The following is a 21,204-nucleotide window of genomic DNA, read 5'->3' on the forward strand; positions in this document are numbered from 1 at the left end:
AATCTCACCTTCACAGCACTGCACAGAAAAGTTTGCATAATACTGCCTTTGTTTTATACTAACTAGAAATTCATGAAAACTCTCTCAAACGGAGCATAGTACACTTTCGGCATACCCAAAAAAAACAACACTTTTGAGTTTGTAGTGTTTTTAATGTACAGACACTAAAATGTGAACCACAGTCTTACCCAAGTTACTGCAAGGCACCTATCCTTATTTTCTGTATTGCATACATTGGCTAAAAAACATTACTTTCATTAGAAACTTTTGATATACCAGAACGTTTTTTTTTTGGCACTGTGATACCCTTACTTCTCATTATACTACCCTTAAATGTCAAAATGATGCTGTCAATAAGAAGAATGTCAGATGAACCGATCCATCAGGAGGGCCTCGTATGGATCATCTGAGCAAACAGGAGTTACATGGCATTCATTTCACTAGAGTGTGGAACTTCTTTTACTTTCTTTGCCATATCTTTTGCTGCTTTTTGTTTGCCATTGCAAAACAGAAACACAATTAGGAGAATGTTTTCCTTTTGGTATATGCTTTCCAATAAGTGGTTCACTAACAGCTGTATGTGTTTGGGTTCAAAAACAGAAATCAATGAATTTTCTGATTTTTTTTTTTTAAACAAGCACTACTGATGAGAGTAGCGGCAGCCAATAGAAACTTGGTAGTTATTAAATATGAAGAATTGCCCTCAGTATTTGTCAGTGTAGGTCACAGAGTAGAACATTATAATACAACAAAAGCCATCATGTTTTTGTGGCGAGAATATGGTGGCTTCGATTGTTTGTTTTGTAAGTGCTCAGAAGTAATACCTAAAATGAATACTGTATGTGTGTCAACAGAAACAAATCCCAGAAGAATAAGTTTAATGAGGAACTTCACAACAAGATGGTGACAACAATTGATGAGCTAAACTCACTGAGGTAACTTCGCTTTTTCTCATTGTTTTTTCCTCCAAGCTTTTTCTGCACTAAAATGTGCTGTTCTCTTCTTGTGCAGGCAGTGGATCAAACTAGAGGAGTTTTATAGCATCTCACTGTACTTTAAAGAGATGGGGTTGGAGAAACCAGTGAGTAGAATTAATTGTATTTTCCAAAATATTAAACATTAACGCAAGACTGTCGGCCCATATCCTACCTCTTGCCCCAAGTTGTCTCTTTTTTTGATGGTGGTTAAGACCAATGCGTTTACCCATATTTGTAGCTTCTGACTGCTTTCTTGTTTTCACATAGTATCGAAATACAGACCTTCCTGGATTTCAGTACTACCTGGCTTGTGCAACCTTTGTGTTCCTGTGTATTCTCTCTGTGCAGTTGCTTGTCTCTCAAAGGTATGTCTTCTAATTACTAAATAGTTCTCTTCACAGGATGTGACCCTGAGTCATTGAATAGTTATGTTTTTACCAGAGTGTACTCTTTGCCGTTCTATTTAGGTTTCATGAAATGGGGGTTTTCTTTGGAGTGATAACTGTGATGCTTCTCTGTACTAACTTGCTGTGTTTTACCAGTGACATAGTGGTGAGTATACAACTTTGGCAGGTGCGACAAACTTTTGGACCAGAATAATTTGAGCTGACTTTTTGGAACTGGGGTTATGTGGTGACTGACTTCTCACTTAAATGTACATTCATTTTATTGAATCTATCCTCCCTGTCTCTTTGTGATTAGCGCAAATTTTGCCCCAAGCCTCCTAGGCTGATAAGAATGCTTTCAGTCATCTCGAAATCCATACAAAAGAAGCCCTATGTACGACTTCCAGTGACCATCCTAGTCATAAGCATCATCCTGGTGCCGGCAATCTTGGCTCTGGTAAGACATAGAATAATGCCATGTTTGTTTAACTGAAATTGAGGACAGGTTTTAATTTTTTTCAGTAAATTCTAGTTTGATGTTCACATAACTTCATTTTTTTTTAATGGTAGGTTTATGTGGAAAAAAATCCAACTGATTCGGCAAACAATACTGTACTTGAGCCAGAGCCTTCTTACTTACCGGTAAGCATCAGAGTATTTGCTTAGATGGATTTACTCTGTGAGTCTGCTTATTTAGAATCGGTACTCTAGCCGTATCCACAGTGTCTATAATTTGAGAAAATAAAAACTATACCCTATACCCTTTCCTGGCTCCTGCTATTGAGGTTATACATGTTTGACTATAGTTAAATAGGAATGTGGAGGCTCAGTAAAGAGAGGATGAAATGTAAATGCCTAGTGCTAACTAGAGAACAAAATCGTACATTACTACTCTGAACTGTCCTTACCTAGTACTATGTATACTGCTGCCTTCTGGGACTCATGGCTGGCTGTGTATTCCTGAGAGTGAACTTTGAACTGAAGTTATCCTTCCTGGTGTTGTCCTGCTGCATTTACTTTACTTTCATCCTAAAGACACAGTCATCCAACAACTACCCAAACCAGCCATGTGGCTCAAACTGTACTGAATTGTTAAACCAGTGAGTTGCCTTTTCTATTATTGCTTTTGACCTTCTTTTACAGGGAAAAGTGTTTATGCTAATAACAAACGTATCTTTTCAGCCTTCCTTTTATACTTGAAGACCCAACAACGATGAGCTGCATCTACACCCTATTGTTTGTGCTCACCTTGTTAATCCTTACCTGGCAGGTACTTGTTCAATGTGCATTTCTAAATCTCATTTCTTATGTTACAGAATGAGGATTGTTTGAAACTTCATGGAGCATAAATATTTGAGGTGAAATGTGTCTTCAGTGATTTCTTAGTCACACATAACACATTCAAAGACATGTTGCTTTGGCTGCCAAATTCTATCTAGTAGGGACTGAGGTCATTGCTTTGGCTGTTTATTAGAAGCCCACCTTTCTTTGGCCCATTTTTTCTCTTTGCTTCTCACTCTGCAGAATGAGTACTGCTACAGGAAAGACTTTCTGTTGAAGAACAAAAATCAGCAGAAACAAGAAGAGATTGAGACCATGGAGAATTTGAACAGACTATTGCTTGAAAATGTGCTTCCAGCTCATGTAGCTGCCCAGTTCATTGAGGACAACAAGAAAAATGAGGTAGTGGTCTGAGATGAGGAGTGCCAAACACTTCCACACCTTGTCCAACAGAAGAAAAGACTCAAGGTATCTGACATCACAGAATTGCATAGATAGCTGGTGAGGAGAGACATCTGTCAGGATTCTTCAGAATCCTGACTGCCCTACAACGTCATTTCATGCATCATTGCACTATCTGGAAGGTTGCTGGTTCAAATCCCATTACTGCCATAAGAGATTCTACTCCACTGGGCACTTGAGCAAGACCCTTAACCTGAAAATTGCTCTGGAGTGCCATACAACGGCTGACCTGTGCTGTCACCTCCAAAGGCCGTGCAAAAAGACAGTTCCTCCTAGGGGATTAATACAGTGTACTACAATGCTGGTGTACAAACAGAACACATCCTATTAGGCTATATTCCATTAGACACTTTCTAAGTCCTCCCCATTTTTCTGGTATGTTATGTTGCCAGTTGTAGTACTGAATTCACCATTCTCTTCCATCTACAGGAATTCTACTACAACTCCTATAACTGTGTCTGTGTCCTGTTTGCCTCCGTTCCTGACTTCAAGGAATTCTACACTGAATGTGACATTAATAAGGAGGGTCTGGAATGTCTGCGGCTGCTTAATGAGATAATTGCTGACTTTGATGAGGTGAGGTGGGGTTTTCAGCTCACAACATCTTGTTTCACCTATAGCATTTTCTGATTTGCATACAGAAATTCAATCTGTTGGGATGATGAAGAGTATGCAAGTAGGCTGTCTAAACTTCTTAACTAGCCGTAATGTATTATTGATCATGGGCTTTAGGTGTTGAATGATCGATCGATCCATCCATCCATCTATTTCTGCTTATCCGAGATCGGGTCGCGGGGGCAGCAGCTTGAGCAGAGATGCCCAGACTTCCCTCTCCCTGGCCACTTCTGCTAGCTCTTCCGGGGGCATCCCAAGGCATTCCCAGGCCAGCCGAGAAATATAGTCCCTCCAGCGTGTCCTGGGTCTTCCCTGGGGCCGCCCCCTGGTTAGACATGCCCAGAACACCTCACCAGGGAGGCGTCCAGGAGGCATCCTGATCGGATGCCCGAGCCAACTCATCTGACTCCTCTCAATGCGGAGGAGCAGTGGCTCTACTCTGAGCTCCTCCCGGATGACCAAGCTTCTCACCCTATCTTTAAGGGAAAGCCTGCGGAGGAAACTCATTTCAGCCGCTTGTATTCGCAATCTCGTTCTTTCGGTCACTGCCCACAGTCCATGACCATAGGTGAGGGTAGGAACATAGATCGACAGGTAAATTTGAGAGCTTTGCCTTTCGGCTCAGCTCCTTTTTCACCACGACAGACTGATGCAGAGCCCGCATCACTGCGGACGCCACACCGACCCGCCTCTCGATCTCCTGCTCCATTTCCCTCACTCGTGAACAAGACCCCAAGATACTTGAACTCCTGCACTTGGGGCAGGATCTCGCTCCCAACCCTGAGAAGGCAATCCACCCTTTTCTGGCTGAGGACCATGGACTTGGATTTAGAGGTGCTGATTCCCATCCCAGCCGCTTCGCACTCGGCTGCGAACCGATCCAGTGAGAGCTGAAGATCACGGCCTGATGAAGCAAACAGGACAACATCATCTGCAAAAAGCAGTGACCCAATCCTGAGCCCACCAAATCGGACCCCCTCAACGCCCTGGCTGTGCCTAGAAATTCTGTTCATAACTTTGGAGACAGAAGGCAGTCCTGGTAGAGTCCAACTCTCACCGGAAACGGGTTCGACTTACTGCCAGCAATGCGGACCAAGCTCTGACACCAATTGTACAGGGACCGAACAGCCCTTAACAGGAGGTCCGGTACCCCATACTCCCGGAGCAACCCCCACAGGATTCCCCGAGGGACACGGTCGAACGCCTTTTCCAAGTCCACAAAACAAATGTAGACTGGTTGGGCAAACTCCCATACACCCTCCAGGACCCTGCCAAGGGTGTAGATCTGGTCCACTGTTCTGCGACTAGGACGAAAACCACACTGTTTCTCCTGAATCCGAGGTTTGACTATCTGACGGACCCTCCTGTCCAGGACCCCCGAATAGACTTTTCCAGGGAGGCTGAGAAGTGTGATCCCTCTGTAGTTGGAACACACCCTCCGGTCCCCCTTTTTAAAGAGGGGGACCACCACCCCGGTCTGCCAATCCAGAGGCACTGCCCCCGATGTCCATGCCATGTTGCAGAGGTATGTCAACAAAGACAGTGCTACAACATCCAGAGCCTTGGGGAACTCCGGGCGTATATCATATACCTCCACGGCACTGCCACCAAGGAGTTTTTTTGAACACCTTGGTGACCTCAGTCCCAGAGATGGGACAGCCCACCCCCGAGTCCTCAGCCTCTGCTTCTTCATTGGAAGGCATGTTAGTGGGATTGAGGAGGTCTTCGAAGTACTCCTCTCACCGACCCATAATGTCCCGAGTTGAGGTCAGCAGCGCACGATCCCCACCATACACAGTGTTGACACTGCACCGCTTCCCCCTCCTGAGACGCCAGATGATGGACCAGAATCTCCTCAAAGCCATCTGGACATCGTTCTCCATGGACTCCCCAAACTCCTCCCATGCCCGAGTTTTTGCCTCAGCAACCACCAAGGCTGCATTGTGCTTGGCCTGCCGGTATATATATACTGTATGTAGGTTTTAAAATAAGCCTGATTTAAAGCGTGATATATATACATATGTATACACATACACTAGGGGCTGTGCCCCCTAATCGCTTCACTCGCCCACCCAACAACCCAGGGGTGCAGTGCTGTAGTGATCTGCATGTTGTGCTGCACAATGATCATTTAAAAGCCTGTACAGCAGCTGTACTTTTGTCTCGCTTCTTTGTCTTCTGGGACATTAAAGTGTCTCCAAGAAATTGTTTGTAAGTAGGGCGTGATGTGCAAGAAGTCTTGCGGAACTTCAAAATGTCTCTACGAGATGTTTATGTCTCAACCCAAGATTACTTTATATAATAGATGTATTTGTAGAAAAATAAAAATTTGCAATGACTTTGTAATAATTTATTCAACAAAAAAATGAACAGATACGCCAGCTCTGTTTGTGGATGGAAAAAGCTCTAATAGCTGGTACTGTCCCCTCTGGCAGAAACAACCCCAAGTAGGCTTTTTATCTATCTATCTATCTATCTATCTATCTATCTATCTATCTATCTATCTATCAATCATATGGTGCCTTTCCACTCTATCTCCCATTTCTCCATGCAGAATTCTTTTAGCTGTGCAGTGTTTTAAGGGGTGGGCCTCTAACCCACACACTCACCCCATCTTGATAGGATTAAGATCCACACTTTGATTTGCCAATCCAGAACCTTCTATTAGTTTCTTTTTAGCCATTTTGATGCATTTGCTGATATGTTTAGAGTCATTATCATGTTCAAGCTCAACCAAAAGTAGACCATGCGATGTTCTGACATGTGGTCTCACATTATCTTCAACTACCCTCTGGTAAAATTAGGAATTTCATAATAGATTCTATGATGGTTAAGCTTCCCAGACCCTCTTACAGCAATGCAGCCTTAGACCACAACATTTCCACCGTCCTGCATTACAGGTGGTATAAGGTTTTTCTCATCAGGTAAATTTAAAGTTAATGTGGAATTTAAAGTTTTGTGGAACTACTTCTGCAGAAACAGGGAGGAGAGCCAACTGGCCAGCATAGTAGCTTTAGAGCAGCAACTTAACATTTTTCTGGACTGGACCATTTGTTTTATTTTCTAAAACTGGGCTTGGCTCTTTGGATTGAAGAGTAACAGGTGTGGTGATGTTCTACAAATATTCTCAATTCAAGCATAAAGCTCATTGATTTTATTTGGAGGACAGATGGTCTCCATTCATCAGCAACAGTTTTTGTTACTCTGAATTTTTTTCATGACTTACAGTATCTGGTCATGACTGTGACATTGCACTTCAGTTTTCTCCGAGACTGTCATTCTAAATGTATCCAAATAGGTCTGTATTTCAGCTTTTTTTGTTCAAGTAACGTGACTATATGGCCTAATGACTAAAGATTACAAGTTTAGTTTGTGTAATACTTATATTTCTGTATTATTGGTATGTCTGTTAGAAACTTTATGAAATTGTGTTTGTAAAAATGAACTATACTATCAGAAATTTGACAACTTCTCAAATCAATTACAGTTGCCTCAAAACACACACTGGTTATCTTAAGAAAACAAACCATTAATATTGTAATAATGTGTTTCTTCTGTAGAAATATGGAAGTTAAGAGCAGGTTAAACTAATATCAGATTTGCTGTATTTTTCTTTGTAGTTTGATAGCTAAACAGTCTTGGTCAGGCATGATACATGTGTGCATGCGCGATACTGCATGAAGTGTATTCAGTCTCTCATTACTTAGAGATTCTTCAAGTAGAGGAAAATTGACCATTCAAGTTCTTGGAATTCTTCTTGTAACAGAGAACTTAATGTGGGTACGCATAAATATTTTTAGGCAAGACTGATCATAAGAGGAAGAAAAGAGCTTCTTGTTGTAGAAGATAGGCAGCCTATTTGGCTCCAGCTCACTCTTATATGGTCATGGATGCTGATGCTTCAATTTTTACCCTGTGTCACTTGTGATTAACGGTTCATGCACTTTTGAGCTCAAAGTGTATTGAATGTCATTTAGAGAAGAAGAATATAAAAGTCTCTCACTAACCTGTAAAACAAAAGATAGCTGGTTTAGATTGCAATGTTACTAACTCAGAGTGCTTGAGAGTGAGTTACTTTATCCATCAATACTAACATTTTAGTGATAGGATTATAGGATTTGTGCTTTGTTTGAGATATTGATGCAAAGTTACTCAGACTTTTATAATTTTATCTATTTAGGATAGTGAAGTCAAAATTGCTGTTTTCGGAAATGGTGGCTTGAAAAAAGAATTGGCATTCTAAAACAGTAACTCGAATTGTTTGTGATAGAAACATTTATTTGACTTCATGGTTGTGGATTATATTGTAAATTTAAGTGTAATTTTGCCCTACTTTATACATTTTTTTCTTTTTAATCACAGCTTCTATCAAAACCTAAGTTTAGTGGAGTGGAGAAAATTAAAACAATTGGGAGCACCTACATGGCAGCTACAGGCCTCAGTGGGAATCAACACATGGATAATAATCAGGTACCAACAAAAATCTTTTAATATTTTAGATGTCTTGATTGGTATGTTATGGAATAGAGTGAGTTGAGGGATCTGGAGTTCTTAATTGCCACCGTTAGTCATGGCCCTGGATTACATTGCTCATGCCAGCAGTAAACCTGGCAAGGGTGGGTGATTTTATACAGTACATCTTGCATTTTAACTTGTTTATACCTTGCTTCTACCCCAGGACTCTGACAGACAGCATATGCAAATTGGCATCATGGTGGAATTTGCTATCGCTATGATGGGAAAACTTGATGGGATTAACAGACATTCATTTAACAACTTTCGTTTGCGCATTGGTAAGAGGAACACTTCATGAGAGCCACCCACTACTGCTGTTTGGGTCTTGGATATAGGGAAATAAAGAGCATGTTGCCCAAAGTTTATTTCATACTCAGAATCCACTATTTCTTAAATTAGGAATGAATCATGGTCCTGTGATTGCTGGAGTCATTGGTGCACGTAAACCTCAATATGATATCTGGGGCAACACTGTGAATGTTGCCAGCAGAATGGAGAGCACAGGGGAGCTTGGAAAAATTCAGGTTACTTGTATTTTCTGACTCTACTACTAATCATGATGACTATTTTAGCCCTCGGCTAACCATTGTATTGTGTTTGCAGGTTACTGAAGAAACAACCAATATTTTGCAAAAACTTGGATATGTCTGTGAATGTCGGGGGTTGATCAGTGTAAAGGGAAAAGGCGAGCTGCGCACATACTTTGTCTGTACTGATATGACTAAATCACAGGGCATTTCTCTGAACTGATGTACCCTTCTCCATCTCCACATGAGGAATTGATGGAGGGCTGAATCACTTTGACTGGACATGGATCCTGTTTGCACTTGTGATCAAGACAAAGTATATGGTTTTATCAGTAAATTACTTGGGTACAACTGTCTCATATCTTTAACAATGTGATCAAGATCTAAACAACTGCTCTGGTCTTGCTACAGTTGGTCGGATAAACCTCATACGTACATTCTTGTGACCAAAACATGGCGACATTGCATCAGCTTTTTGGAGAAAGACTGATACAGAATGCTGTGGCTTAGTAAGCGAAGAGACAATGGAGTTATTTCTACACCAACAAGAACCCAAAGATGCTTTGACAATGGAGAAAATCGATATGGCTATTGAACTTGAGCAACAATTGCCTGGTTTTCTCCATTTGCACTATGGTATTTTCTGAATATTCTGTTGCAAACCAATAGACAAATTACAATTTTAAAAAGAATTTATCATTTAACAGTGGCATCTTTAATACTCCATTTATAAATGCAGCTGTGAATATGTGTGTAATGCACCTAAAATCTTCTCCCCTTCCTGTTAAAAAAGCTGTGGCTGGGGCTATATGGCACCATATTTTCATGAGGCTGTATTTTTCTGCCCTTTATTCTATTTTTAACAGCACTAATTGTTTATTTTGTGGCATTTGGATGAGCCTCTGCATTAAATGGAATTATTCACACTTGTGCAGCTTGTGGGTCTGCATGTAGGCTTCTGCTGGGGTGGGTGAGTAAAAAATACCTCCTCACTTTCCTCTATGGTGCAATCACTTTTTAAACCTTATTTTTTAATTTAAATGACATGCAAAGAGTGATACAGGACAGAGACTAACCTTCCACTGGAAGATTTTAGACAATGTATATAATAAAGATTTCTAAAATGTGTATCAGTATGTGCGTTACTTCAAATGCAGTGTGCAGTTTATTTGGAAGCGCAGCCTACGAGAGCTATATTTTACCAAAATACAAAATGGTAAGTATTTTTAATTAAATGGTGTGGCCATCGTCTTCCTGTTTGCACAAGATGAAAATTTGAGTTCAAAGGTAGTATTTCACTGATAAAGTACACAATTAGCAAATGAGATTTATTGTGTAAAAAATCTGTACAATACAAAAACCACAAACAATGCAAATTTACAAAATAAACCTTGGCACGATTAGATGACAATTACAGTTGATTCTCAGTGTTGATGGCTGATGAATCTAAAAGGGGAAGAAAAAAAAAAGTAAATCTCAAAAATGGGAATGAAGATCAAATGACTGAATTTGTCAGTGACTTTGAGTGCTTGATCCAGCTAGGCTTAAAATATTAACAGCAATAAATGACATACACGATGCTTGACATTCCAACTATGACTTTCAATTACTGCATAAGGTTAAGGACACAGAGTACATGGCTAGGTATCACTTCCAGACTCACCTGTAGTAAGGTCTAGGTTGGGCTCCATCTGCATGCCGAGTGGCACTGTGATAGCTAAGGCCTTTCGAATTCCGTGTATACTTGTGATGTCCCCTGGTGCCACTTGACTTGCCATTAACTTTAAATTTTCAGTTACCTTCTCAGCTTTTAATCATGGGGCGGGGGGAAAAAAAACAACATTGTTACAATGGCAGATGATGTCTAGTATACAACAGAAAAGGGGCCTTGCACATGCCTAGTGGGACCAACCTACCCAGCTGGATTTCTCTGGACGAAGGTGCAAGCAAACAGATGATACTCGGTGGAGGCTTCACACCAAGCCTTTCATTTTGGGCACCCTGCAGCTCTCGCAGTAGCTGAGTCGTTTCATCCAGTTTCTGCTGGAACATTTGTACCTCTGGCGTAGACAAAATAATTGTGATTGGTATCATTAGATCTGCTGTACTGTACAGTGACTGGTCGATTTTTTTTCTTCCCCTCAACAAATCTCTTTAGATACCATGTTCTTAACCATTACTTACAACGTAAAGGGCAAAAATTAGACCTGAAATTTTGGTGATCCAGCAAGGCTGGCAATTTGCATCAAAGCCTAGTATTCCCCATTTTTGTTATGGGCATTAGACTTCATGAACTCAAAAGATGAGACACGTAGGGTATCCTGAAAGCGTACCTTTTGAGTCAAAGGCAGGCGATTCAGTGTCCAGACCCATCACAGCACTCAGAGAAGCAAAGTTAACCCTGCTGCCAGCATCTGCTTCCATAACCTGTGAAGGAGGAAGAGCGAAGGGGTTCAAGTAACATTAATCAACCTTTCTTTCACAGCATACTCCTGCCACACAAACTTATCAAAGTTCACTCAGTCTTACACTCCATCATCTATTTCAGGGGTGGGCAATGTCAGTCCTGAAGAGCCACAGTAGCTGCAGGTTTTCATTGCAACCCAATTTCTTAATTAGAAACCAATCCTTGTCAATCTCAGACCTTATCTAATTTTATGGCTTGTTACTCTGCAATGTAAGGTCTTATATCGTGGGATATCATCCAAATGATTTGAAGCATAAAAAGGATAATTTTCAGTCTATCACATTTTCTATTTTATTAAATCAAACCGTGTATGATAAACACAAACATATAAATGGAAACCAGCTCGATGGAGAACTATTGGCTTCTTTTTCATTTACATCTTATTGTTAATAAGAAGCCATTAAAACAGTGAATGCAGCTATTTAAGACTGAAATAAGTAATGAAGGGTGGGGAACTTTAACAAGTGAGACCACTAAAATGAAGCATCAAAATCACTTAAGTAATAAATGCTTCATCAGCAATAATTGACTTCTCATTAAGAAACGGGGTTGGAACAAAAACCTCCAGCCACTGTGACTCTCTAGGACCAACATTGCCCACCCCTGCTCTATTTGAACAACTTAACCTTAGCTGAGATGTCATAACTATGAGAGAACCTGCTAAAGGAGCTCCAGCTCCAGGGGGAAGAAAAATAAACCCCCATAAAGTTGTCCTATAATGGGTAGGAAACCAAAAACGAGAAGCATGGCATTGAAGTTAGTCTCACCAAAAGGTATTAATTACCTCAGCGTCGCTGGCCAGTTCAAGCTGGTTTGCAAACTCTTCGTTTTCGTCAACTGTCTGAAAGATGTACAGGATATTAACTCATCTTAAACTAATATTTGACTTATGTGAATTGTAGCTTCATGAAAGTAATTCCCTGGCATTGCTGTTTACCCAGATAAACTGTTCTCACCAGGACACTGAAGCAGGTGTGCCGTGCTTGCATCTGAAACTGCATGGATAAGAGAAAGCACTGACAATTTTCAATAATCCTGCCCTGTTAATCTTTACCTTCTTCTTGTATGCATTAACTGATGACTACTCCCCACTTTCCTTAGCTGGCGAAAGGCTCTTCTGAACAGAGAGGGTGTGCCACTTCCAGCTGAATAATACAGTGCCATAATGAGAATAATGTGTCACAAGGATCATCTTACCATGTTCATTTCTCTCAACCTTCTGGAATGCTCCCCATTGGTCACAGCATCCAGTATGTTGTCAGCATGTCGGTATATATGGTCCTCAGATTTTGTCAGAAACTCCTGAATGCTGTGGAGAAACATGAGTGGAGACCTCCTTACTTGGGAAACCATCCTTTCAACAGCAAGCTACCCAGATATCCCTGAAAGACTGGTTTATGGACACATACCTGTCTGAGCCCTGCAGGCTGGACTCGTCTCCAAAGAAGGAGTAGACAAGATCAGAATCTTCTTTGCTTATGTTGGCAAAGCTGGAGTCATAGACTGGGGCGTAGGAGCTGTAAGGTCCATAATTCACATAGGACACTGCAGAAAGCAGACCCTAGTTTAGAGGGTAATTTTCTAGTTTTTTTTATGAGGGCCTCATCCACCACCACTTCTATTTGAAACTGAGGCGCCACAAACAGCAGCCTGAACAATATATGTAAGCACAACTCGAGACCCCATAATTTTGCCTATCCTGGAAGTTTTCTCACCTGGGGTTATTTTGTTTCGTTTATCTTCTTTAAAGCCTTGAAGGGTATTAACGCCACTTTGGAGTCGCCCACTCAACATCCCAAGTTTCACAGGGCAATACCCAGGGTCTTGAAAAGAGTAGATGGGGTTGTGGAGTGTTGGTTTGGGGAAACAAGAAAAAAAGAAAACACTTTGGTTTATGGAAACAATGAGGTCTTAGTTCATTCTAAAATGAGAAAGCATACGTTTTGATGCAAGAGAACAGTGACTTACCCCCCACAGACAGTTCTGACGGATTAAGAAAGCCTAGTGATGTGGTACCATCTGCTCGTCTTCGCTCGAACTGAAACTAACCACAGAAGCGAGACAGTGACTTCCTCTGCCTGTTTTTATAAATGCATTGCACACAGGCACATATAAAAAAAAAATAAAACAAACCCTGTACTCCATTTGTAGTTTGTAAGAACTTGTTTGCAGTAACCTAAAATGTCTGATGCTATAACATTTGGTCGTCTGTGTGCAAGAGTTTTTTTGTGCCGTTTAGAATGACATTGTTTTCAGCATTTCACATTTGGATTCCCTTTGAGACGCTCGAGTAAAACTGGGTGCAACCATAAGAACAGCAAGGGGGACGTGGCATTATGGGTTTTGCAGCATGTTTGTCTGTCACAAAACATGACGTGTGGAGGTTTAATTACAGTGCGACTGCAGACGTCACAAGTGCTTACAACCACTCACTAAAGGATGGCTAGAATAGCTTCACCATTACCCAACAGCACCACTGAAAATATACTGGAGCTTCTTCTCAAGTCTGTTATGGACGAGGCTGCAAGCCCCAACAAAAATGTCAAGGCCATCTTTCTAAATACTCTTTGACAAACAGCTACATGGCAAGGCAGTCGGAGCCACATCTAACACACGACTTCCTCTCTATGTATAAACGGGACTACGGTGTTCAATGCGAGTTTGTCAAAATATATGAAAAATGCGATGCCATAAAGTTTATTGTTCACATTTTAATTTGTTTTTTAAAAACTGTCACTAAAAAAATGAAAAGTTTGAACTAAATTTTTAAAAAGCTTAAACTTGAAAATTGATTTAAATTAATGAACCAATTCAGCTGAAACTATGTGAATTTTGTATGAATGCCTTAACACATGGTTTGTTTCATTTAAAGGTATTAAAAATAGAGGAGGAGCAGCAGAAACCGACATCTCCTGTCAAACAGCTTGTGGCTAACACCTCCAACGTAAAATGAACTCAAAATAGCAAAAAAGTAAGTCATTTATTTTAAACAAAGCAATATTCAAGTATCTACTGCAAACACATCTTAGGAGTTTAAAGTATAAAATGTGATCAGTGTTTTTTTTTTTTGTAATTAGTTTTGCTGTTGTGACTACTGTGTATTAAAAGTCTGAGCCTGAACTCCTAAATATTTACCGTATATACTCGCGTTTAAATTCTCCCGCGGATAGGTTTAGGTTTATTTGTCATATATAGGTTAACGTAGGGTCAACATACAATGAAATGTGTATGACGAGAAAAACAAGTCACTCAGCCTAGATCCAATAAAGCTTAAAAAAGATTACAAGTTAAAAATAGACAAGCCATATAAAATAAAATGTGTATGTTTTAAAAGAAGTTATAGAGCATAAGTCGGGCATTGATTTTACCGTATAATTGATAATGTCAGTCGTAAAAGTCGAATATGGAAAACTCACACTATTGGTCCAAGGCATTATGATATGCTAACGCCCACCTGACAGAGTAACCATGAAGCACACGGCCTTTTGTTTCTACGTATGTGGGTGCAGCAATGCGCTGTATCAGCGTGTGCTCCTAACCTCTCTATTGTGCCTACATGACCACGCGGTGATACCGAACTATTCCAAAGTGATGTTTGCACTGATTTGTGTTTTTCGTATCTCACACCCTCATACACCTTTATCGTAAGAGCATCCCTTATCTATGATGGAGCGTTCGATCAGAAAATATGAAGCTGGTTTTAAATTAAAAGTCGTTGAAGTAGCGAAAGAAACTGGTAACTACGCTGCTGCGACAGAATTCAATGTGTCTGAGAAACTGGTGTGAGATTGGAGGAGGCAAGAAGATGTAAAAAAAAAAAAAAAAAAAAAAATTAAGTGTCGCATTTTATGAACGAGCGTATAAGTCAGGCTCTGATTTTATGATCGATTTTACGTGAGTATATACGGTAAGTCATATTCTGTATACTTCTGAGCAATGGTTTGGTACTTGTTGGGATTGACTTTAAAAATTCTGTACTGAAAACGCTTGACAGCTGGAATTCACCGAACTAACCAGCACAAGTTGTCCACAAATTTTCACAAGAAGCAGTCCACAGATTTTTTTTACCATAGATAAACAGACGCATCTTTTTAAACATGTTTAAAACATAGGATTTCAAATTGTATTTTCTTCCTTCTCTGTATATGGAGGGAGGATAAAGTAAAACAGGTAACCCCAATATGGATGAATGAAAGATGTGGTGGTGTATAAGTAACCGATGTGAAGATGCACAGGTCCAGGGACAACACAATATGTCACCTGTGGCTACAGGTCTGCGTCCAACTCCCCAAATCCAGGATCCTCTGGGAAAGAAGCATAACCTGTTATTGGCCACATGTGTCTGTCATCATTCTCGAGCCCCATTTGGCCAGGCGTTCATACCGTGACACACTCGAGGAACGTTTTCACGCTCCGCATGGCTACATTCCATTAAAAATGCAGACAATCCCCATTATTTCTTCTTCTTTTGTCCACACTAGCCCAGTGTTTTCAAAAGTAACTCTTTAAGGGGGCTAAAAGTGCTCTCTAGAGCTGTACAACAGTGAAAACATTGGCTCGCTATTGCAGCTTGGATGGGTGAAAATACAGACTGTTAGAAGTGCAAACTTGAATCCCATGCCGAATTGTTCCTGGTTATGACGTAGTCCTTCCCTACACCAGATCTTACTCATTACAATGTCTTATTTCTAGAACTGTCAGCCTTTATGGAAGTATATCATATTCCCACAGGGCCTGTTGCATGCATGTTTGTTTGTTTTTATAGTCTGAATGCTGCATACACAAAACAAAAAGCAAATAAATGTGCCAGTTGCTATAGTCTTCTTCTATAATACGCTACGGTGGCTGTCCGTTTGTTGGTCCAGGATTTTCAATCACTTGTAGCTCACAAACCGTTTCACCTATTGACTTGAAATTTGGTACACATGTACAATGTGACGTCTACTATCCGCTCTCGGGGTGGTGATTGACCTCCAAGGTTATTCCTCTTTTTATTTTATTGTAGAATCAACTCTCGGCAGCGGCCAGCAGGGTGGCTGTGTGACACATGTGTATGGGCGCTATTCTCATCCCTGCCACCTTTGCCGTCACTTCCCCTACCTCTTAAATCATTCTTGAGGCAGATTGAAGACTTAAGTGAAAAATTAAAGAAAACGTATTAAGTAATTGCAACACAAACACTGACTTCATCAGTTTTAATGCGAAAAGATGCCGACGGAAGAAGAGAAGAAGCGGACCACTAGGCTGGGGAAAAGAAGAGCTGCTCAGGAAGGAGCGAGCGCATCAACCTCTGAGCAAACAAAGCGAAATGTACAGAGAAAACTGTGAACGCTCAAGTCAAGTGGATTCACTGCATGTTATTGTGCAGTGCGCCATTACTGGTTTTACAATAAATCCCCTGGCTGGTGGTGCTACTATCCCTTTAGGGATTTTCCAGCCGATGTGTGCCCGCCCAGTGTAGGGGAACATCTACAGCATGAAAGTTTTCAGACATTTTAGTGTGGGTGCAGGTAATTTTATAAATGATGTGAAAATGCTACTGTGGATTAAGCCCATTTTTGTTTAAAAAAGCCTTTAAATGAAAATGTTGTGGCCTAAGAAACACACAGTGACTTTTGTTGACACCCCAAATTTCAATTCGCTGATTACAGTAGTTGAGCAGTGACTTTCCCCCAGGGATTCTGGGATAGGTTCCAGCCCCCAAAACTCTGAATTCGATGAAACGTATTTGAACGTGTACAGTGCACAGTCAGCACAGACTGTGCGTCCTTGGGGCTAAAGTGCTGGATTATAAAATAGAAGACAGACAGCTCAGTCCCCAATAATGATGTCCAGTTTGATCCTGTCACTTAACCAGACATTACTGAACAAGTGTAATATCTGCATTTTTTCAAGCAAAAGCGCCAAGATAGGCAATGTAAATATAATTTTTAGACTCCATGTTTTAATATTCCATGGATGTCTATACATAGAAGAATGGATCTCTCCAGCAACTGGTCTCCTTTTTCTGGTTTGCACTCACCTGACTTTCTACTCCCCTCCGTGTTAACTTGCCCCCTGATTCTTCAATGAGCTGCTCAATTTGCTGCAGCTCTTGCTCAGACACAGCAGTACTGCTGTTTTTCAAAAACTCCTGGTTTTCCTGGCTGTGGAGATAAGACAACATTTACCTGGATGGAATAGGCCAAGCCGTAGGCCTTAATAATAATTGTACCAGTACCACCGTACCAGGCCAGCTATGGCAGGTGGGTTTGCAATCAAAATAAAAAGGGGGTACCATTAAAAAAAAAAAAAAAGTAGTTTGGAAGATTTCTGTCAATGTACGGAATAAAAAGAAATCATAAATGCCAAACCACATGTGACTGGATACCTTTTGTATTCCTTGCTGGCTTTGCTGGGGGACTTTGCTCCATCGTAGAGATCCATGGATTCTTCCTGTTCCTGAAAAGAGTGACGGCTGGATTCTCCCAGTGTTCCAGAAAATTCTTCCTTGCATCTGAGACTATTTGTGGTTTCTAAATCAATCATGAAGTCGATACTCTGCTTTAAACTCTGAATCCGCTCCTAAAAGGGAATATAGACATGACTGACAACAGACGTGACCTACTTTTCTTTTTACTTAGCAGAGATGTGTAACTTTTTTTTTGGAAATTGTTTCTCCAATTTGCTGGACAGCCACACTGGGGGTACCCAAAATTAACAAAAGCCTGCAACAGCCCAAGAACAGCTTGTTCCATGTACAGCTTTGTACATTTCAGTCGTCACACCAGAATATTCCAAACACAACATGTGGACAGCACTTCATAAAATCAGTCCCTTGTGGAAAAATTTATCAAGTGAACAGAAAAGTTCCATGTTTCATTTTATGAGGCCACTGTGATGTGCAACATTATGTAAAGGTGATTTGATAGCCCTCATAATTAGCAGGTGCAGGTTATAACTTTAAATGCACAATTCAATTTCAAAACGTACCAAATGCCTTACCTGGCTGAGTATTTTCATTCCAGAATGAAGAAGCTTCTTGGCAGCCTTAAAATAAATGGTGTCTGGCTTGTTGTACGCCATTGCATTTTCACACATAGTTCTAAAATCTGCCTATAATAATCACAAAAACACAAGCTCTAAGTTTAAATTGTTCAAGCATATGTAGGTTACAATATCCAAAACAGAATGGTGGCTGCATATTCATCTTTTCATCTCAAGCCTGATTAACAATTTTTGCACTCTAAGGGGATTGACTTGAGGACAATAAAGACCTTCAGCTCTTCCAGACACTGGTACTCCTCCTTCTTCACTTTCTCCTTCATAGCACTGAAGTCCATTGGGTGTTTTATGATCAAAGAGTATCCGGGTGCGATCAAGTCAGTCACAGGGAATGAAAAGAAGGCGCTGGGGTCTTTCCTAAAAAAAAAGACAAAAAGGAAAGAAAAAGCAACAAGGACAAACACCTCAACTACTGCTACTCTACAGCCATCAAGTCACCGTCAAGGAAAAAGCTAATGGGTTATCCACACCTTTGTGCTGCCTTTTACAAGTGAGGGCAGTTTTGCTTATTTTTTCAGTTTTTGATCAAACTGAAAAGACAGTATAAATGAAATGCATGTTGGGAGTGCATGGTGGCGCAGTGGGTAGCGCTGCTGCCTCCCAGTTAGGAGACCCGGGTTCACTTCCCGAGTCCTCCCTGCGTGGAGTTTGCATGTTCTCCCCGTGTCTGCGTGGGTTTCCTCCCACAGCCCAAAGACATGCAGGTTAGGTACATTGGCAATCCTAAACTGTCCCTAGTGTGTGCTGGGTGTGTGTGTGCCCTGCGGTGGGCTGGTGCCCTGCCTGGGGTTTGTTTCCTGCCTTGCGCCCTGTGTTGCTCCAGCAGACCCGCGTGATCCTGTAGTTAGGATATAGCAGGCTGGATAATGGATGGATGGATGGATGTTGGGAGTGTAAATAAGCAATGTGTTTTTAAAAATGAAGATGTAAATAACAATCTTGTGGATTTTAAAGGCAACAATAATAAATCACAAAAGTTGTCAATCAGGATGTACAGTATATGCACTGTAAAACATATGCTTTCCAAATTATATGTAGTACTGTATATCTTTGTTGTTGAGTGATGATGTCACAATCATAAGCAAACAGGTTATGTTATAATATGTGGAGAAGATAATACAACATGCTCAGAAAATCTAGTTTGGTGTCACATGGCACCAGGGCATCTCCCAGCAGTGCTGGGTGCAAAGCAGGAGCCATCTCTGGACAGGGTACTGGTCCCTTGCAAGGCCTATTTAAACACGTGCTCCCAAACGTTTCTAGTCGCCAATTGATTAAACACATAAATCTTTTGGAATGTGAATGGAAACCCACTGCAGGTATAGGAAGAATGAGCAACCTCTGTATAGGCAAAGATAGCCCACAGGATTAGGAGTTTCAGGATACTGGGTTTGTTAGACTACAGTGCCAACCATTCTCAAGGGTTGTTTCTTGCCCAGTGCTGCTGGGGTAATGACCAACCTCCTGCAACATTAAGACACAAAAGCTGATATGCATGTATTTAGGAAAACTTAAGGATATGCACATTAAGTGAACCTAAATTACTCATAAAATGTAAGTCATATATATTGTCAATCCTGAATGGCTACCTTTCTTTATAGGTGCCTGCAGTTGTTACCTTACACGTTCCATTGGTGTTTCTCTTTGTTCATATCTAACACTGAATATGTGGGGGGGAAAATTCCTGCCGAGTAGTGGATTCTTATTTGGTCAAATGCATATGTTTTGAAACTTCACCCAATTAGAAAGTTCAGAGTTCGTAGGTTCTTAGCCATCAGTCTCTTTTGCAAACTTTCAGGGAACTTTTAAATATCCTTCCAAATAATGTCTAAGTACCAAGCCCCTTTGGGTTGTTGAGTGAAGAAGCACAATTGAAAATGCATGTGCCGCTGCCTGCTGAAGTAGAGGGATTTTGTGCCAGTGCACGTCAAAGGCTGCTCCTTGGTGTAAAATGAATGTGATGTGGTGTCCAGTCTTCATCTAGCCATGTTCAAACTGCAGAGATGGGCAGAGTGCAACAACACTCAAGAAAATGTACAGCAACCCGCAGCTAAGATTAGAAGGAGCTCAATGTTGTATTTTTGCATAACAGTTTGCTGGGCTGAAGTTAAGCTTTTTTTGGTAGACTGCGGAAGAGTTGTTTTTTAATATGTGGTTTTCTTTGTTTCTTCTAAATTTGAGGACAGATTATTATCAGGTCACAAAATGGCAAATGAGATATTACACTTATGTTAGGCAAACTGGACTAAAATTAGGATGTCCCCAAGGCCACCAGGAACATTTACACCTGAATTATGTGGCCTTGCATGAAACCAGAACTCAGCTAACCTGTGAGTGTGAAAGAGGCTGATGCTCATCCACAACGGAGTACCTAAAGTCAGAATTTACACCAGCTATAAGCAGCAGTGAGACTGCGTATTTATTTAGCTTTGCACTCATATACTGTACATAACCTGCTTCTAAAATATTCTTTCATATACAGTAGATTGCTTATTTCTACTTATTATGATACACTGCTTGCCTTTTCATTTTATCATACAGCTTTGCTTTATGCTCATTATTGTGCTGTCAGTCAGTAAGTAAAGTATTTCTTCGGCTCTGCCAGGAGAAATGTCAAGAAAAAGTTTGTTCTCAGAGATTTCTAGCAAAATGTATGAAAGTTTCTAGTTAAATACCGATTGGTTTATTATAGCAAAACAATATCTATCTTAATGTTAAAAAGTGTTAATGCACCCTGGTATTCTACAACTTCACAACTGGATTCCAGACGTTCTTGAGCACCACGACCAAACTGGTCAACACTGTTACTTTTAAACTGGGACACCATAATCTTCTACCCTTCAAACTTTTGTATTTTCCAATAGTGCCTAGACAACAGCCACAGCGCTATTAGCAGGTCAGCTACGAGCAGACAGGGAGTGATAGAGAAG

General features: G+C 40.7%; 2 protein-coding genes across 4 annotated transcripts in view; one reads left to right on the forward strand and one right to left on the reverse strand.

Annotated features, from left to right (window-relative positions):
- The window catches only part of adcy7 (adenylate cyclase 7), a 50,343-nt gene extending 40,456 nt beyond the window's left edge, over window positions 1-9,887 (forward strand). For both annotated transcript variants that reach the window (XM_051932064.1, XM_028809270.2), the window contains 14 exons: window positions 855-935; window positions 1,012-1,081; window positions 1,245-1,342; window positions 1,445-1,529; window positions 1,680-1,820; window positions 1,934-2,005; window positions 2,276-2,463; window positions 2,546-2,633; window positions 2,888-3,046; window positions 3,536-3,682; window positions 8,084-8,191; window positions 8,400-8,514; window positions 8,636-8,760; window positions 8,840-9,887. In XM_051932064.1, the coding sequence (XP_051788024.1) occupies window positions 855-935; window positions 1,012-1,081; window positions 1,245-1,342; window positions 1,445-1,529; window positions 1,680-1,820; window positions 1,934-2,005; window positions 2,276-2,463; window positions 2,546-2,633; window positions 2,888-3,046; window positions 3,536-3,682; window positions 8,084-8,191; window positions 8,400-8,514; window positions 8,636-8,760; window positions 8,840-8,986 (1,624 nt within the window). In that variant the 3' untranslated portion in view covers window positions 8,987-9,887. The remainder of the gene's footprint in view (window positions 1-854; window positions 936-1,011; window positions 1,082-1,244; window positions 1,343-1,444; window positions 1,530-1,679; window positions 1,821-1,933; window positions 2,006-2,275; window positions 2,464-2,545; window positions 2,634-2,887; window positions 3,047-3,535; window positions 3,683-8,083; window positions 8,192-8,399; window positions 8,515-8,635; window positions 8,761-8,839) is intronic.
- Window positions 9,888-10,077: 190 nt separating this feature from the next.
- Window positions 10,078-21,204, reverse strand: part of brd7 (bromodomain containing 7) — a 41,022-nt gene continuing 29,895 nt past the window's right edge. Inside the window, exons 5-18 of one of the 2 annotated variants that reach the window (XM_051932066.1) lie at window positions 18,487-18,631; window positions 18,215-18,325; window positions 17,601-17,794; window positions 17,253-17,376; window positions 13,199-13,274; window positions 12,946-13,053; window positions 12,640-12,775; window positions 12,428-12,539; window positions 12,187-12,225; window positions 12,015-12,071; window positions 11,097-11,190; window positions 10,680-10,823; window positions 10,427-10,570; window positions 10,078-10,209 (exon numbers count right to left, since the gene is read on the reverse strand). In XM_051932066.1, the coding sequence (XP_051788026.1) occupies window positions 10,175-10,209; window positions 10,427-10,570; window positions 10,680-10,823; window positions 11,097-11,190; window positions 12,015-12,071; window positions 12,187-12,225; window positions 12,428-12,539; window positions 12,640-12,775; window positions 12,946-13,053; window positions 13,199-13,274; window positions 17,253-17,376; window positions 17,601-17,794; window positions 18,215-18,325; window positions 18,487-18,631 (1,519 nt within the window). In that variant the 3' untranslated portion in view covers window positions 10,078-10,174. The remainder of the gene's footprint in view (window positions 10,210-10,426; window positions 10,571-10,679; window positions 10,824-11,096; window positions 11,191-12,014; window positions 12,072-12,186; window positions 12,226-12,427; window positions 12,540-12,639; window positions 12,776-12,945; window positions 13,054-13,198; window positions 13,275-17,252; window positions 17,377-17,600; window positions 17,795-18,214; window positions 18,326-18,486; window positions 18,632-21,204) is intronic. The other variant, XM_051932067.1, reaches the window with a different exon arrangement.

The sequence above is a fragment of the Erpetoichthys calabaricus genome, chromosome 9 (assembly GCF_900747795.2).
Source record: "Erpetoichthys calabaricus chromosome 9, fErpCal1.3, whole genome shotgun sequence".
Classification (NCBI taxonomy): domain Eukaryota; kingdom Metazoa; phylum Chordata; class Cladistia; order Polypteriformes; family Polypteridae; genus Erpetoichthys; species Erpetoichthys calabaricus.